Below are 18,777 nucleotides of genomic sequence, written 5' to 3'. Positions count from 1 at the left end.
GCTACAGAAACACAAGTTGAAGGAAAGCAGATGGTCCTCGTAACTCAGGAGCCGGAACTAGAACATTTTTTGCATTAAAAACGGAGAAGAAAAAAAATATTATACACTGACTAATTGTTGCAGCTATATTATAAAGTGTGTATCTACATCAATCATTCATATCGTACATCTCTACAAAAGAGGTTGATGCCACTTTATATTTCCGTTTTATTGACACAAACATGCATAATTTACACAGTAAGGCAATGTAACCCCTGCCCAGATCAATAGTAGATATTTTATTTTGTGTAATAAATTGACTGTCCTCATAATGTATTAAGACCAGTCATGCTGAGTCATGAAACTGTTTCCATTGAAGCAGTTGGATGCATGATGCTCCTGCCACGGTGTTATGTTAAATGAAAGAAGCGCTACCATAGGATGTGTGACTGTAGCTCATGTTCTTTCTCTTTTTATTTTGAAAAAAAAGCTTAATATAAAATATCAAGTCATCATATGGTGCAAAGTGTGAGCAGATTTTCTCCCTCCAGAAGGTGTTTTCGGTGTGTGATCGTAAACATTGCTCGTCACCATCACAGCTATAAGAGGCAAAATGAGAAAAGAGTCTTGAGCTGATTCTAAATCGGGATCACAAAAAGAGCTAATTATCGTCTCAGGTTGACCTATATTTTTGTTCTCAGATAAGTGTTAGGTAAGCGTACACACATGCTCGTGGAAGTGTGCTCATTTTAAAGCTGCTTTAGGTGTGATCAGATGCTGCCAGAGAGCATTTTATTCCCTACCTGGTTTCTCTTCACTTCTCGCTCATGAAATCACACGCATGGCTGCCATCGGTAGTGGATTATGTATTTATTTTGTGTCACAAGTTTTGTCTTTCTAAGATGTCAAAAGTGAGAGTGAAAGAGTTGGATTTTGTAACAAGGAACTGGACAAGGCAGATTTAGAAAAGTCCCCTCGTCTGTCTTCCGGGGTCTATAACATGTCTCGTTTCACGTGTACAGCCTCTCATCCTGTCTTCTCTTACCTCTCTTACTTTGTTCTTCAAGCCCCTCTGCTCTCTTTTCTCAACATCCTCTACAGCCATCCTTTTTTTTTTTTTTTTTTTTTTTTGTAACCTCTGCTTTACACGAGCACTTCCTTCTGCCTCCTGTTGCAGCTCTTCATAAATCTTTCAATGATAAGTAGATGTGTTTTTCAGTCTTCTTCCTCCTCCTCCATGGATTTCCATCCCACAGAGGGTGGTAGTAGTACAGTGCAGTAGGTGCAGAGGCATGATGGGAGTGCAGCGTGAGAGCTGTTCCTCCTCTGCATCTGTGTCCGCAGTTTGTGATGTAAAGACGTGGTCTGGGGTGAGGGGATAGCAGAGGAAGTAAATCTCTTTATACTGTTGGTGTTGTCAGTCAGTGCATGTGTTGGGGAGAGAGAGAGAGAGAGAGCCATACTGAGCACTGCTACCTACAGCTGCTTTTTCTTTCGTTTTTTACAAACATTAGCTTTAGATTTTGTCAATCAGTCTTGTTGACAGTGATGTAAATGCCATAGATCATACATACGTCTCTGCTTTGACATTTTGTGTAAGTCCCTGGAATTGATTTGCTTCCTCGGGGGAATTCACTAGATCTACGACCATAAATCAACCAGGGAAGCCTGTTGGTTTACTGTCCGCCTCAAAGGAAGGACGAGACGGGTAGGTCCCACTTCATATGATGGTGTCCTCCTCCCAAAGATCAAATCAGAGGAAGCATCATGGGGTTAAAAGTCTTTGACATTTTTGATCATGAATCAACATGTTTCTAAAGAAGAGTATTGGGAATAGTGTGATCGGTGGCCTGAATCACCTGAATTCATCCTGAGAGGGACATGAACTTAAATATTAAGGCTGCGGCTATCGATTATTTTCGGTATCAATTTGCTTTCACAATTTAGCAATTAATCATTTTGTTCTATAAAATGTCAGAAATGAAAAATGATTGTCACAATTTCCAAAAGCCTCAGGTGACATCAGCAATTTTTAATATGATTTATTAATAAAAGAGATTCAGTTTGCATTAACATATAAAACACAACAACAACTGAGGAGCTGGAACAAAAGAATATTCTAATATTTTGGTGAGAAAACAAAATGTCTGTCATTTATAAGTTTGAATGGTTGTTCACTCAGAACCATAAACGTCAACCTCATGGTAACACCAGAAGAAAAGTCTCCAAATCAAGTCATTCATCGTCTGAGAAGTGCAACATTTTCTACAATCCATCCATCAGGTGTTGTGATGTTCCGCAGGGTGAGTGAAGACCGCCACGTGCCGATGGCGTTAGATGAAAAGTCATGAGATCACCGGGGTCATTAGGGTTCATCCTCTGGGAATAATGACTGTCTGCTTCTAAACCTTATGGCATCTATTGGTTGTTGAGATGTTGCAGCCTGGAGTTTGTTCCAGTTGGCTGAATGACTGAACCTAAAAAAAGATAAGTTGCGTCACTTTACTTCCCGCTTCCTTTAGTGTAACAGTAAGAGAAGATCATGTCGCTGGTATGTGTTCTTGTTTATACTGAAGAAAGCTGTTTAACATCATTACAACCACATGCTGCCCGTCCAGCCTGACTTACTGATTACACAGTGCCAATAAATACACGGTGTGAAGCAACGTCATAAACAATACAACTGTAGTCGCTACATCTTTGCTGTGGTTTGATTGTGTGGAAAGTAACAGGTTGCTCTTCTTTGGTTTTGTGTTTACCTTGTAGTCATGCCAGTCTAACCAGTGTCGGAGCTCTTAAGCCTGAAATGATAAATGCTGCAATTTAAGAGCAAAACTCCGAACAGCTTAGTGAAATGAATAGTAAACAGAAAGTGCAGGTGTTTTAATGTCAAAAAAGAAAATGAATGCAAAAGGAACATAAAGTAAATCAGGTAAAAGTAGCACACAGTGCAGCTGTCGGCTGTGCCATTTCTACAGGGCCGGGCCAGGCTTAATGAAGGAGCTGGGTCCCTGCACCTGTGGTTGGCTGTTTTCTCATGGGAGGACCCAGATATGTTTGAATCAGCACTCGGTGCAAAGGTGGTGGATGGTGAGGATAAATGAGCAGGAGAAAGGGACCGAGGCCGCGAGAGGGAGGGGGTGTGTAGATCCCACATTCACCTTGAAGATAGTCCTTTTAAGAAGGACATCCAGTTTTGACTACAAATCATTATATGTACTTAGCTTTTTTTGCTGACCACTTTCAAATACAGACTGTGCAGTATCAGATTTTCTTCCCATTGTCTCAATTCAGTGGATTGTTGTATGAAAATCCTTCAGCAGACTCTTAAAGGGTCTGAGAGGTCTGAATAGATAAGATGATTCAATAATTCAGGAAAAGCAAAGATTAAAGTCTGAAAACAGTCTGTGTGTCTCCCCCCCCCCCATTCTCTTATCCTGTTCATCATTTTGCGACTCCTTGTCGGGCTCCTGACCCCCAGGTTGGGAACCACCTGATTACACAACTAAGGCAAGTGTTAAGATAGGACTGGGTATCGAACAGCAAAACTTTGTACTGACTGAAATGTCCCTGTAGGACAAGTATCAAGTGCACAAGCAGGCTTTGCATGTCTGGGCAGATTTGTTTACTTATTTTCTGGTACTTTTATATTGTGTAATCTTTAGGCAAAGTTCTTGTTTGGTTGCCGTTTACTGAACATTTATGTGTTACGGCTTCTTTTACCAAATGGGAGAAAAACGACTTTGTTGAAGGCTCAAACAGATGTTGTAAACTGGCATCAGTCACCTTGTAGCGCCCTCTCCATCTGTGGTTCCTGTGGGCCTCCTGGCCTCTTAATAACCAGAGAGAAGGGATATTGCAATGGGTTGAATGACATTGAACCTCACATGAACATGAGTGCTCTGTTAACAGCATGTCACTACGGCATAATGGAAAGGATTTAGAGGCAATTTCTGGCAGTGAGTCGCCCAGTGTTGATTAATGGAGGCAATGACCACCACATACAGCAGTCTCTCTGAGCACCGGATGACTCTTGGATATCGCAAAGTAGACTGGAGGCGCACCTCCTCAGGGCGGACAGAAGAACTGAAGAGGATAAAGTTAATAAAATCTAAATCAAGTGCAGTAAAAGCAGAGATGCATTATGTAAAATGCAAGTATAAAATGTTTTTTAAAGCAGTTGCACTTTAAGAGAATATTAAACACTTCTATTGACACTAACTGCTAGAATAGAGCAGTCAGTATTGGTTTACCTATACTGATGCTGGATTAGACTACACTTCCCTACCATCATCTTATACACGCAGCCCGGTTGACCTCGTATACTGATCGGTTGGGTTAAGTAAGTGACTGTGTCGAGTGAACGTTTCAGACTGGCGTCATATTGCTCATGAGTGAGTTTTGTGATGAGCAGGCGGTCGTTACATTTTATTGTGGGTTTCATTAATCTGCTGGGAAGGGCGTTGTTGCTTCTCCAGGCACAGAGTTTCCGCCATTACGCATGTCGCAAGAATTGATGCCACTTGGCGAGCAGGTAAATCCATACCGTGGCCTCAAGGGCTGTAATTTGTAATTCAAGTCTGTTTGGACATGCATGAACACATGCATGTCCAAACAGACTTGAATACACAATTGTGTTTGTAAATGACTCGCCTGTTGAGACCACCCCGGAGTGAGGAGCAGAGTCTTATGTTGTCATTTGTTTTTAAAAAAAAAAAAAATCATTTTAAACGATTTATTAATTTCTCAAAATATTTGCTAGAAATGCAGCTGTTCATGTCCAGCAAAGATATTATTATAAATAAGTCACATGATCGTTCACTTGATCACCATGTTTCTCAGTTTGAGCAGTATCAGAGTTGGACTTGCTCCAACTGTGTGTTTAAGCAGCCTGTCAAACAAGGCCGTCCTCTTCCAGCTCCCAAAGACGGTCTTGTTGGTCTCGGATGTGACAGGTTGATGGACTGGACTGACAGGCCGCTCTCACCTCAGACTGTTGTGCTGTTAAGTTGCTGTAAGAGTGAAATGTTTCTTCTCCCAAAGTAACTCTTCACCTACGTCTTCATATACGTCTGAAGTCTGTGTTTCTTTTTAAGGGAGCAACAAGCCTCTGGGGCTGATTTGGAGTGATATTTGTCTGGGTCCCCATTAGGGGCGTCTGTGGCAGGGTGGCCCAACCTGGCTGTCTGTGTCTGGGACTTATTTTGGATGAATGCCCAGCCTTCAATGCATGGACGGTGTGGCTGGCAGCCAAGGCTGTGCATAGCTTCCTCATATACGTCAGTCTTTTCTTTTTCCCTTTTAGACCTGAGCACAAATGTCTAACAGGGTGTTTCCTCTCTTCTTGCCCGCTGATTAGTCGCACAGAAATGAGAAAGCAGGGGCTTATTGTGATTGTATCCTCGTCACAATCACCACAATGCTCCAGAAAACTGGCTGGGTGCAGAGGAGATAAAGGCAGCCCTTCCCATGGCAGCTGTGAAGTGAACCATGGAGCAGTTTATTAAAGTGAGAATGCAAACAGATCAAAGAGTGTAAGTAGCCCCATTTATCCGGTATTTAATAAAGACCTTTAGCAAGTTGTTTTTGACTGTTAGGGCCTGTTATTCTCCCCATGCCTTTACTCTGCAGCCAAACTGAAAGCCTTTACTTTTTGCTTTTAGTTTGATGTAGTGCTGAAAAAAAAAAAAGAGGCAAAACAATGATGATTCTCCTGACAAGAGAATGAATGGACAACAGTTTTGATCAATAATCAGTTAATTCCTCAAGTCAAATACTTAATGTTTGCTTCAGTATTGTTTGTACACTTGCCAAGCTTTTCACTTTCAGCTTGTCACGTGACACAAAATACAGTTTTCAGTGGTAACTGCGGCAGGAAACGTGCACAGAATTAGGAAATGCCACACAAAGGATGTGCTAGTCATGAATGAACCATTTTCTTTTCATTTTAGTAGCCTAACCCGTGACCCCACGCACTGTTATATGGTAAAGGTGTACTTCTTAGAACCTTAGAAGTACCACTTGGTTGCTTACTTACTTACTTACTTACTTACTAGCTAATTAGCTAGTCGGGGTTTTGGACTGTTGGACAAAGTGTTACTACCATGGGCCCATTTCACTCATTACAGATTGGATTAAACAATTATTTTCAAATTTCAAACACTCATAGACACTAAATCCTGCAAGGTTGCAGAGTGGATCCAGATGGGTGGAGCTTGGGGCATAGCTGAGGGTGGTGACTGCTTTGTTGTGACATGGCAAAGTGACAGAAGTCCTGACGGCTCGTTTTAAGGCTCAGTTTCTGAATACAGGCTGTGTGTATTTCTCTGTGGACTCAGTATCTGGTGCTTTCACAGTGTTAATATAGATCCTCGACCTGCTTTTTAATCAAACTAGACATGGAGATCTCACTTGACCTTTAAAACATCTTGAGGAGATGCCAAATTTATCAAATGAAAATCTGAAGTGCAGCAAAGTTCCCATTTTGGACCACATCAATCACCATGGCATGAACGTCTGGCTCTAAGTGGCCCCTCCAAGACCACATCCTCCCTGCAGTCCCAGGAAGAGAGCAGCCTTTCTTTTAATCTCCCCTCATAGTCTTGTATCCAGCAGACGGCCAAAGCCGATTGCTTCCTCTTTTCCCTGAAACGCACACAAACGCACACTCCTGCATCAACAACAACTCTGCCCTTCTGGCTGCAGTATATTTGTCTTCCATTCACAGAAAAGAAGTTGGTAACAACTGCTCATCTGTGTCTGCATGTATTTGGAGGCTCCTCATCTCGTCTGGAGACAAGTTTGTTTGTCATATGCTTCAGATGATATCACAACTCAAGTGGAATGTTGTGTGTGTGTGTGTGTGTCTGTGTGTGTGTGACATTTCAGGAGGGTGTTCCCTTGTGTCACATTCACCAAAGATAAAAAGATTATGATGGTATAGTGTTAAATCCTGTTGCAGTACTGTATCCTAATCTGTCCACTAGCGGCATAAATCTGAAATAATCTGTGGATGTTCATGCCTCTTGTGTTCAAACCCATGAGCGGTGTTTTCTACTTCCACTCTAATCTGTATCACTGATAGATGGACGGACGGATGGAAAGGATAGTCGAACAGCTCTGTCATTAATTATAAACCTGGCTGGCAGGAACACAAGGAGAAGCTATTGAGTATGTGTGTAAAGTACTACATTACTCTTCATGTTGTGTGTTCATTGTAATCTATCTTTGCACCGGATACCTGATTAAATCACTCGGTCACAGATATTGGTTTACATGGCGAGGCAAGCTGTGTGTTGTTGTCATTGCGCGGATGAGTCATTAAGTATAACATGGTGTATAGATATATCATGCCAATTAAAACTTCAAGTAAATTTGTCACTTTTCTGCCACTTACACGAAATGTAGTTATATAGAGATAAGAAGTGCTGACAAATGTAATGTACAGTCAACGTCAATAAATTCATTTACATAAAAATTGCAGGGCTTATTTTCCCAACTATCCTATTCTTTTACTGGAATATCTTAAATGTAATTTGGTCAACACTGCAGAAAGCCTGCTCAAAGGGGCTATATCTTAGTTTTCTCTGCCGTCAAACATAGTTTCTTGTTAGTAGAGGGTGACTGTGGCTTGCCAAGAACTTCAGCCATTGTTGCTTTTACAATACAAGAGGTTGGACTTCACCCTCTGAGCAGCGCTATGTCTTCAGGGCAGACTGGACCCTTCAGTGCCTTGCTATTGTAAAGTGACGAGACGGGCTGGCTGAGCTGGGGCTACCTGGTTAGCATGCTAACTTAAGTAGTAGAAAAGAAGACATAGAAGTAGTTAACATGTTTGCAAGTTAACATTAGCGCTGATTTCCAGCTCTTTCTTTTTAAAGAAAGATTCCTGCATTTTTTGACTCAGAAGGTAAATGCACAAAAAAGTGGGTAAATGAACCTGATACCCTCGGAGTGAATAACGAACATGTAAGTGAAGGCAGCTTCAAGGAATCGCCCGCTGCACCTCGGTGAGATCCGGATCCATGCCTCTTTCCACATTAGGAAAATGAGCCTGCAGGATAAGTGACAGGGCAGCTGTGGCCTGTGACGAGGGGTTGAAAGTGCCTCGCCAATTAAGTCCCGCTCCCCATCATCACTGCATGTCTGCATATGTGAGGCTTGTCAGGCAGCTGAAAGTGAGGGCCTTTTGTCAGCCGCTGTGATAATGGCTGCCTCAGCTGGATCGTAGAAGACCACCAGGCTCTCTCTGCAGCTGCACTTTGTGTGGGTATATTTTGTCCACTGAGACAAGTGTGTACCCGCAGCTCCAAGTGCATGCGGAGAGAAAATCAAACAAAACCAAGGCTGTGTCCCGAAACACTCCCTCATTCACTTCTTACATAATACACGTTCATATTTGACTCTATAGTTACTAATATATTGACAGTTTGGATTTCTCAGTCGTCCTTTTTGTGCAATGGTGTTGCATAATGATATTTTTATATGTTGCAACAGGAAATGCATTGCATTGTGGGAAAAAATGTCCTGATATATCAGCTGATACTATTTCTATGTTAACATAAACCAAAAGCAAACCAAAAATGTAAACACAAAGTAAGTAGTTGCATTTTTTTTTAAATTCACATGCTTTGTTATATCTGCAGTAAGATCATATCTGCATATATTGGTCTAGCTTTGGTTCATGCTACGCCGAATTATAGAGTCATTATATAGCACATACATTTTTCTGACACTGAATCACATTATAGAGTGGACTGTCGATAAATATCAGCCTGAGATGGACATTTATGCATCTCAAAGTGCAGCGTCGCATTGAAGTCCAGTCTGTTTATAAGAAACTCAGTCTTGACAGTGCAAATAAAGTTGTCGTCCTGATGCCCATGGTTTTCTTTTTGCCTATCCAAACCCCACCCCCCCACCACACCCCACCCACCCCTCTCTACTAATGAGAATGGTCCTCATGTTACCACTTCTTCTGGTTTACCCAATCAAATGTTCATTCATGGAAGAATTGCAGAGTAATTGCAGCCAACATGGCTCTTTAGAGCTCTGCTGGTTCGTCCCTCTAGGCCTTTCCATAGAACTTTTAATTAAAAGATGCCATTTGTTGTTAAACAGGAAATGATAGCGCTTTGTTTTTTTGTTTTGAAACTAGAATGGCTTTTCAAAGGGGATATTCAAATGAGTTAGCATTTGTTAGTAAAATCGCACTGCACACAGCATCATATCTACAGCATAGATCTGCTTATAGCGCCAAAGGAAGCCATTCAGAAAGATGTGGACTTTCATATCTGGTGATGTAATGAAAACTACCGGTGGTTTTTGGAAGCGTTTAGAAAAGGTGTTTAAGAATGGAAATAAAAGGTTGTTTCTGAAATTCACAATTTTCTCTGCGCCGCTTTTCTTTTTCTTTCTGCACAAGCGCAATGCATGATGGTATATATGCTTGGTTAGTGACCATCAGTTGTACACTACTAAACTTTCATGATGCATTTTGGGATACAAAATGGCGAACTTGCTATGTAGTGAGTGATTTTGGACACAGTGAATGTAAATCACAAGTGAATGTAGAAATAAGCTGAAGATCTCATGTTGTCTGCTGCAGCTCGTGATTCCTTTCATTGTTGTTTTAATCGTTTTGTTCAACAAAATGTCGAAAAATAGGGAAATATTCCCATCAGTGTCCTTAAATCCAAGGTGACCTCTTCAACCAACAGGCCTGAATTTACTATCATAGAGGGCTAAGAAAACCAGTAAATGTTTACATTTGAGCAGTCGGAACTGGTGAATATATGGCACTTAAATGACAGTCATCAAAATTGATTGAAATGATTCAGTTCCAGTTGACTGTTATTCATCTGTGAGTAAATGATCGATCAGGCTTGAGTGTTCAAGTAAGTGTTTTTGGTCAGAAATACTGCGAGTCTTGGGATTCGCAGTATTTCTGTAGGTAGGGCTGCTACTTCATCCCTGATGACGGTGGACAGTGTGTTTGGTTTAGTTGCTGGAAAGAGGTAGGTGTGTGTGTGTGTGTGTGTGTGTGTGTGTGTGTGTGTGAGAGAGAGAGAGATTCATACTACAGTGACCACACGGTGCAGGTTCATGACCTCTCAGCCCTGGGGCAGCACTCGGGAGCACAATAGCCCGTCTGGGTCTGAGCCAGGCGTAAACTGACACCGCAGCGCCGAGAGGCTACGTCACTCAGAGACGGCTGGTGTAATTACAGAATCCCTCTGCAATCACACACAGTGTAGGTAATACACTGATACATGTGTAACATAAGCTACACACACACACACACACACACACACACACACATCTGATAGTTAGCAATGACCTTCATGTGTAGACTTGAAACTTGTTTTTTCTTATTTCATTTTTTTAGATTAAATCAAAGAGACGCTGCTTAAATCCTTGAAGCCCATGGCCAACATTATTAATTCTAATTAGATTAGCCTTTTGCTTCCTCGAAAAAAAGAAATGGAACAGAAGACTTGCTTGTTTTTTGTGTGGTAATGCAGTCTTGGATAAGAGCCTCTTTTTTATTATTTTTTTTGTGCTGTGTAATTACGTGGGTTTGTGTAAGGGGCAGTGCCACCACCTCAAGTACTGTAGCGGGGGAGTGGAGCGCGAGGATGATGGAAAAGATGTTTAACTGGTTCGTCATCATGGAAAGAGTCTGTGACTGGTCTCTAGTCAAGGGAAAGAATTCAGGTTTTAACAAAACATTTTTTTTTTTTTGCTTTCTTTTTAGGGAGTGCTCAGTTGACTGTTCATTAAACCTTTCTGAGCAGATTAGCAAATACAGCAAACTGTACATTTCTCCACATGTTAACACTGTGTGGGGCTGTAGTGAGAGAGAGAGAGAGAGAGAGAGAGAGAGTGGAGTCTCTGTTTTGCTTTTCAACAACCAGAAACTCAAAAAAGTGTCAGGAATGGATTTAAACTGTTTTATCTGCTCCAACATGAGCTGCAACTGTTAGCATTTCAAGCTAACTAGCTTTCTATCTATGCTACTGACTGGGGCTCAACAATTAATAGAAATATCCAAATCGCAGCAGCTGCAATCTTTTTTTTTTTTTTTTTTTTTTTTTTTTTTTTTTTTTTTATATGAAGGTCAAATGTGTCACAACATACCATACATGCAGCATGTGGTGTTACAGATCATATTGTCCAGATGTAAGGGAACATGCGTGTTTGGTACAAGACCCAACAAAAATAACATCATCATTTTAACATCAAAAACAACGACTCCAACTGAACCTGTGGCGCATATCACAACCACAGTTTGGTTTGTGTTGTTGTTTTTTGTTTGCACATTGTTCAGCCTACTACTAACTGCACGTTACTGTCACTGTCTCCAGTTCTTATAAGAGTCACTTTATTTTCCCCCCAGGAGCTGATAGATTTTTATTAATCTAATCTTTATCATCGGGTCGTTGCCCTGCCCTCCCCGACTCCCTGTGGGTAAAGAGAAACACAGACTCGCTCATTTCCTCTCTACTTGAGATTGTCAGGGACAAGAAGCAGAAACTGCCTTAAACAGCAGGCAGACCATGACGTAGACAAAACGAGACACATTATCATCTACGTGAGGAGCGATATAAATGTCATGGCGACTTGGCAGACGATACTGTGTGCGGGTCATGTCTGTACCTGGTAGCTGCAGGACATGTTGGCTCCTGGGTTAGATGTGGTTTACTTTGAGTCTTGGATCCTGGATGATGGCCCTGAAACCCTTGTGTCTCCTGGCTCTAGTTCACCAGTTGGACGTCGTCTCTTCAGTCTCCATGTTGGCACGGCGATGTAAAGACAACTGCCCGCAGTGGTAGCACACTTAACTCAGCTTTTCAGGGTTTTTATTTACACTGTTGGCACTGTGCTTTTCAGTGAAAGGGACTGACTTTTCCATTGTGTTGCTTGGCTCTGGCTTGCAAGTTGACTAATGCTGCCTTAATTGTTGGCTGCATTTTGCAGCATTTTTACTCTTTCTATTTTTCCCACAGTGACACCCCCCCCCCGCCTCTGTCAGCTTTTGTCCATTTCTAATGGCTTTAGCCAGCGTGCAGCTGTAGAGCTTTTTTTTTTTGCCTGTGTCTCCAGCAGCACTCAGCTGACCCACTAATGGAGGGGTTGTGTGAGGAAAGGCCGCAGGCAGCAGAAGGACTGCAGAGCTGCGGCTTAAAACGACCCGCCTCCGAGAAACAGCGTGGACCTCCTGTGGAGAAGAGAGGCTTTGAGGAAAAACACAGAGAAACCTTGAGTCAGTGAAGAAAAGGAAACATTAGCTGCAGACAACAGTGATTTTTACGCCTCGAGCATCTCCCTGCTTTATTTTTGAAATGACCCAGAGTGACTTTGGACGTGACGCGGTTCTTCGTCAAGATGGCATAATCTGAGAAGCTGGTCCCTTAAGGTTTTAGTGTTTGTCCTTGCTGCCCTCTTCTTTGACTTTTCCTTTCATGTCTTACTACAGACTCCTAAAAAGGATGCTGCCTTATTCATCAGGGAGAAGACAACAAGGTTAATGCTGACAGAATTCGTCTCAGCTTTATTCTGCTCGTCCTTGAGGATCTGTGTGATTGACGAGTGCAAATTGAGAGATTTTTATTTTTTTTTAATTTCAAGTTTTTTTTTATTGGAAAAAGAAATAGTGTTGAAACTTTGTAGCTGAAGTCATTTGTAACATGAAGAGAATAAAACACGCAGGAAGCCTCAGGAAGCAGAAATGTACAGAGTGCGTTCATGCATGTCAAGACACTGTGCTGTGTGTCTGCTGTTGGCCTGAATGGTGTTTACTCTCAACCCAAGGCCATGCAAAGCCTCTTCCTGATGTCTGAAATGTTTTGGCCACGGTCTCACTCTGCGGTTACCAGCCTTTTTTCGCTTGTGACCCTCACGTAGGAAATCACGCCTTGTGACGGGACGTGTATGTCGACAAGTTTCCTTATCGGAATGTAAGAGACGTCTGAAAAATCTCCGTATTTACACATTTCAAAACTCCTTGTGGCGTCCCAAGGCCAAGGTGCTCTAACTGATGTGTAAAATGTCAATGAATAATATAAAAAATATAAAACCTAATCCTTGGCCTGTAATGACTGTGACTGGTTCTGTGAAGATTTTGCAGCTGCTTGCATTAAGATGTGAGACACTGCTGTGTTTGAGAAGTCTGGCAGGTTGAGTTAAATAAACAAAACAAAACAAAACAAAAAAAAAAAAAGGAAATCAAATTTCACTCAAAAGTTAATCTGCAGCAATTTTTAAATTCAGTTCTTTGTTTAAGTCGTTTATTTAAAGGAAAATACAAACAACAAAAAAATCAATGATTTTTAACCTAGTCTAGTAGATTTTGGGCTTTTTTGTATTGCGAAAATAACCAATAGCGACATGAGTCAGTTGCAGCCCTAATTCTTTATATAGTTTGGTATCTGTACCAAAATTCAGGGATCATCAGGCAGCAGTATCAACAGTTCCCAGCCCCAATAATCGTGGTATATTATTTATTTATAAATATAAATATAAATATAAATATAAATATATATATATATATATATATATATATCACAGTGTAGCTCCTGTTTACATGTTGGCCTGTAGGAGACGGAGGCTGGACACCACCGGCCTCAATGACAGCCACAGGGAGAGGTGAGAGGTGGAGTTATCTAACCTTAGAAGAATGCAGTTGTGTGTGTGTGTGTGTGTTTGAGTATGGTGAATCTGGGATGTGTGCGCCCGCTCCAACACTTTTCCAGCTGCAGGAACATTTCTATTGTCAGGCGTTAATCCGTAGTGACTCTCTGCCCTCGTCCTCGTGTCCACAGGGAATCTCTGTGAAGCACGAAGCTGGAATGTCAGGGGCCTCAGCAGACGACCTTGACTTTGACCTTCTTTTTTCTTTTTTTTTGTGTCTGTGCATACAGAGAAGTACATCTGCAGATTATTACCTTGTCTGTAAATGATAGGTCCAGGGGAAAAAAGGATTAAAATAATCTGTCAGAACTGGTGTAAATGTAAAGCTCGGAGGGCTTTGCTTTCAATGCCTCGGAAGAATAAATCAAACGTACACACCCTTCTTTCTCGTGTGTGTCAGGGTAACATAATTCAATATTGCATGCACGGACGGCAGAATGGAAAGAAAGCTAGTAAATACAAGGTTGTTTGTTATCTGGGCCACGTTTGGTTCAGGAGGATTTGGTTTCTGTCTTGTGTCTTTGGGCAGACATGCTGGGAATCAGCGGCCCAGGAGAGAGGATGAAAGAAACACGGGGAAAAGAAAAATCTTGTGTACAAATCACAGCTCCACTAAAAAAGTGCTGATCAAGCGTCAGCCCTGGCTAAATGCTGTGCTATTGTTGCCAAGTGCACAGTTTTTACAAGTAGGCGTCCCATTAGTCCTACTTTTTTTTTTTTCACAGGCTGGTTGGCAAATGTTAGACGGGACTAGACGTGCCCCGACCGCTCTCCCTGCTCCTGTGATTGGTTAGGAGAAGAGGATGACGCCACGATGAGACATGAAGCCGTCATCCATCATTTGTGTGCATTGTTGGGAGAGTGGTTGTGAGCTTTTAGCCCACACGGCCAACACTATGCTTTGAGCAGAAACGCATAGCTGCAGCCGGCCTCGCTGAGTCACAGAGAACCCACAGCTGAAGTCACATGACGGCTTAGATTACTGTCGCTTATAGTCTGAAGAGAATAAGGACGAGGTCTTAAATAGTCAATGTTTGACAGTTTTTCGTCATAAAACTCAAGTCCGCAATAAAAACCCACAATTTTATTGAATGTTTAAAGCCAAAAGGTAAAAGATAAGACGTGTTGCTGGTGTAAAAAATGCCAACATTGCTCTTAAAAAGCCTCTCACAAGTTTGCTCTTTGTCATGATCCCAAATGTACAAAACATGGTTCTGTCGCACAGAAGCTTGTAGAAGCACAAATGTTAAAAAAGTGAAGTGTGATGTCATTAGCTAGTGCTGCGCGTTCACCTGCAACTTTTTTTTATTCTTTCATTTTGAAGATTTTTCGGTCCTTTTATTTAAATACCATACATTTACATGAGGCTGTTCTGCCTCCAAAAGTCCATCCTTTGATAAACATCCCATGCACCCACTCATTTCATCAAGTGCTCAGAAAAGCCTGCTGTAGTATTGTTGTCTCCGTGGGATTTGACAGGCCCCTCCTCATCCAACCTCCCCTGCTGCACAGTAAACACTGAGACTGAAGTGGTCTTAAATGAATCTCACAAACACAATAGAAACATTGACGAAACCACTGAACGTACATTTCTGAATTAACCAGAATTGTGAGTCTAGATGACGCTGAGTTTGTTCCATCAAGCTATGATTGTGTTGAGATATGCCACCACAGAACAGCACAATGGATGTGAACACAATTCCATCGACAGTGTTGGTTTTAAAAGAATGGAAAATCAACATCCGTGTCATTTGATAAATACTGTTCCCATGACGCTGGATGAGCCACACACACACACTCGCACGGTTGTCATCAGAGCTGCAACTTTTTACAGCTGTTTTCATAATCAGTTTGATCTACGAGTCGTGTGTCAAATCAAAAATATCAAACCTTTTGATAGATCGAGTCTCTCAAATCTGAAGTATATGAATATCTTTGGGTTTTAAACTGTTGGTCAGATGAAACGAGGCATTTAAAGACATCACATTGGATTCTAGGAAACTGGGATGTTTATTTTGACCATTTTCTGATGTTTTACTGACCAAATACAATTCAATACCATAAATCAGATTAATCCATAATTAAAGAAATCGTTGGCTGCAGCCTTAGTTGTCAGGAGGCATATTTAATCTGAAGAAAGTCCTCACCATCGCAGATCTCTCACAGCTATCTGCATGACCAGGTACCACAAGGCGTAAGTGTAAGACCACGTGTTGTGTAATTGAGATGACTGACCACAGATGCCCCAAATTTAGACCTGTCAAGCTGTGCAGTCTGTCAGTGGACAGGAAAATTAAATACGCCTGTCGAAGAGCCAACTGCTGCTTCCGCTGTCGCCGCCCGACAGTCGGCGAACAGTTCATGAACGCTGGTGTCGGGATCGGTACCTCAGCTGATAAACCAGTGGCCGAGCCCTCTGACGGTCAGTGGCCACATCAGCCTCTATCCGGTGTCTCTGCTGTAATCAGGACCATGTAGGACCTGGCCGCCTGCCACCGCTAAAGCAGCAGACACAGCTCCTGATTTATCGTATCGGCTTGGCCCAAACAAGCAGGCACAGTCCATTACACCGCCGCCATTAGAGCAGCAATTGATCCAATTAAGTCGCAATAGAACGAGGGCGGCTGGACATCCAGAAACACGTCAAAATTCATTGAAGGAATGACATGAAGGGCAAGTCTGGGTCACCTTATCTCGGGTGGATGTGTGTCCTTGCAGAGTAAAGGCAGGTGTTGTTGAGCCATTCCTCGTCTCGCCTTGCATTTCAATGGGTAGAGATTGTTGTGCAAATGTTGTGGCTCCCAGCTAATGTTGGTTTAGTTCTGTCGCCGCGTAAATCTCACCGTGCAAGGATAACCCTGAGTCAACACGACAGGCCTCGATCTGAGACCCCCCCTCCCCCCGCACACACCCGAGACCTAGTCTGTGTGTGTAGGGGGGGTTACACAGACTGAAGCATAGGCTGCTGATGTCATGCAACGTCTCCACAACAAGGTTAAAGTGTTCTCGGTGTAACTTTGGGAGCAGATAGAAGATGGAGTGTTGTCATGGTGATTTTTTTTTTTCTTTCTTTTTTTGGTTGTACATCCTGTGCTACTGTGGTTTGAGTTGTCTGATTGAGGAAGGCGGAGATAGTTGAGCCATGAGGTCACGGTGTCCCAAAGGGGTTTGTGTGCGTGTGTGTGTGCGTGTGTGTGTGTGTGTGTGTGTGTGTGCGTGTGTGTACATGTAGTGTTTCCTCTAGGATGTTAAGGTGTTTTTTTCCTCAAAGGGATATGAGGAGACATTAACAAGCTAAATTATTCCATTCATTTGAATACAGAAAGCACACAAGGTTTTTAATTATTTCCGTCTGTATTTATTTAATGATTATGTAATTATGACATCGATGTCATCACGATGTTGATGCTGAACAAATACTGAAGGTCATGGTTCGAAAATATCGTCTATGAGCTTAAATTACTGATATGATATGAAAGAAAGGTCGGTTGGATGAATGCCCCCCCCCCTCCCGCTCCCTCACCCCCTCCTGACAGTGATATAATGGGAAAGAAAACGTCTCTCTCTGTTTGTGCAAACTAAAGAAACACTAGGTTCATTTGTTGGTTGCACAGTGGTGTTACAGAGTGGAGCTTCTTCCCGCACAAACCATCTGTGACAAGTGCAAAGAGCACACTGACCAACAACAGCCAAGTTTAACTCAGGCCTGACATCAAGTTACTGACACTATTAACATTAATTAATTAATTAGTGGCAGTTGTCATGACGAACTCTGTTCGTTTTAAATGGCTTTTATTGTGCTGAGATTATCGGAGGGAAGAAAAAGTCAAACAAGCAAAACTGTTTCTACTCTTTCAGATATGAGGATGTTTTTCTCTGTTTCTATATTATTATGAATGATAATAAAATTTAAAATGTTACCTTGGGCTTTCAGAAACGGCCTTGTGTATTTCTCACTATTTTCAGTGATAGAATTAATTAATTAATTAAGGCTCATTGATGACGAAAATAACCAGTAGTTACTGCCTTAGGTGTGTGTGGTCTTAAATGTCCTTTGCAGTGCAGCTATCGCTTGTGTGCTCATCCACACACACACACACACACACACACACACACACACACACACACAGGGTGATGTCAGACTGCCCCTGAACATTGCCCTCTCTATATCTCTGTATGAATATTCATATCATTTGCATACTAGTTGCATGTTTTGTCTAGCACAGTGAAGGTCAGAACAGTGAGATAACACAGCTGATCCACATTTTAAATGACTTGCTGTGTTTGTGTGTGTTTAGTAATTAAAGGCTCTACATTCATTTAAAACATTTCTCTTCTTCCTTTAACCCATTTGGCTTCCCCCTGCACCACTGTGTTACTTAAACTCACCATGTAAACACACCAGAGCTTCAGGCTCTTCCTGATACAGTATTTAAAGTTTGTGGCTGCCAGTCCTCATGTTCACGTCCTCCCCCCTCCCTCTGCAGGATCTGTCTGAAGGCCAGGACCTCGACGGCTTGAGAGAGCACGCAACAGACGGAACGACCAGACCGTCAGACATCTGCAGCGGCACAGCGGGCAGCAGCATGGCGTCCATAGCCGAGTACTATGCTGGCAAGAGCGTCCTGATCACGGGAGCCACCGGCTTCATGGGGAAAGTGCTGGTGGAGAAGCTGCTGAGGTCATGCCCCGAGGTCAAAGCCCTGTACATCCTGGTCAGACCCAAAGCCGGACAGTCCATGCAGCAGAGGGTCAGCGACATGATGAAGTGCAAGGTAAGAGCTAAACGTGTCCTTGTGCATAATGTTTGACTTTCTGTGTGCCAACCCCTGGTGACCAGGACTGTGTATAAGTTTCACATAAAAACTTGTAATAATATATGAAGAGGAATTTTAAGAGGCAATTGTATTATTTGTGTTTTTTCAAAAGGCATGCCCTGTTGTAAAAATAATCCAGCTACAGTTCGCTGTATTAAACAGCTGAAACAACAGTTGATCCACTAATCCGCAATAAATTTGATCACTGATTAACAGTGTTAAATCACTTTTCAAAGAAAAACAACAGATAGATAATTTATCCCCTAGTGGACGTTTATGTGTTCAGTAG

General features: G+C 42.1%; 1 protein-coding gene across 1 annotated transcript in view; it reads left to right on the top strand.

Annotated features, from left to right (window-relative positions):
* Window positions 1-18,777, top strand: part of LOC111660034 (fatty acyl-CoA reductase 1) — a 52,763-nt gene that overhangs the window by 2,591 nt on the left and 31,395 nt on the right. Inside the window, exon 2 of the mRNA XM_023413154.2 lies at window positions 18,159-18,446. Coding sequence (XP_023268922.1) covers window positions 18,159-18,446 — 288 coding nt within the window. The remainder of the gene's footprint in view (window positions 1-18,158; window positions 18,447-18,777) is intronic.

The sequence above is a fragment of the Seriola lalandi genome, unplaced genomic scaffold (assembly GCF_002814215.2).
Source record: "Seriola lalandi dorsalis isolate HSWRI2012SDOR001 ecotype SW California unplaced genomic scaffold, Sedor1 jcf7180002054504, whole genome shotgun sequence".
In the NCBI taxonomy this organism is placed as follows: Eukaryota; Metazoa; Chordata; class Actinopteri; order Carangiformes; family Carangidae; genus Seriola; species Seriola lalandi.
This window is presented reverse-complemented; position numbering and strand designations above follow the sequence as displayed.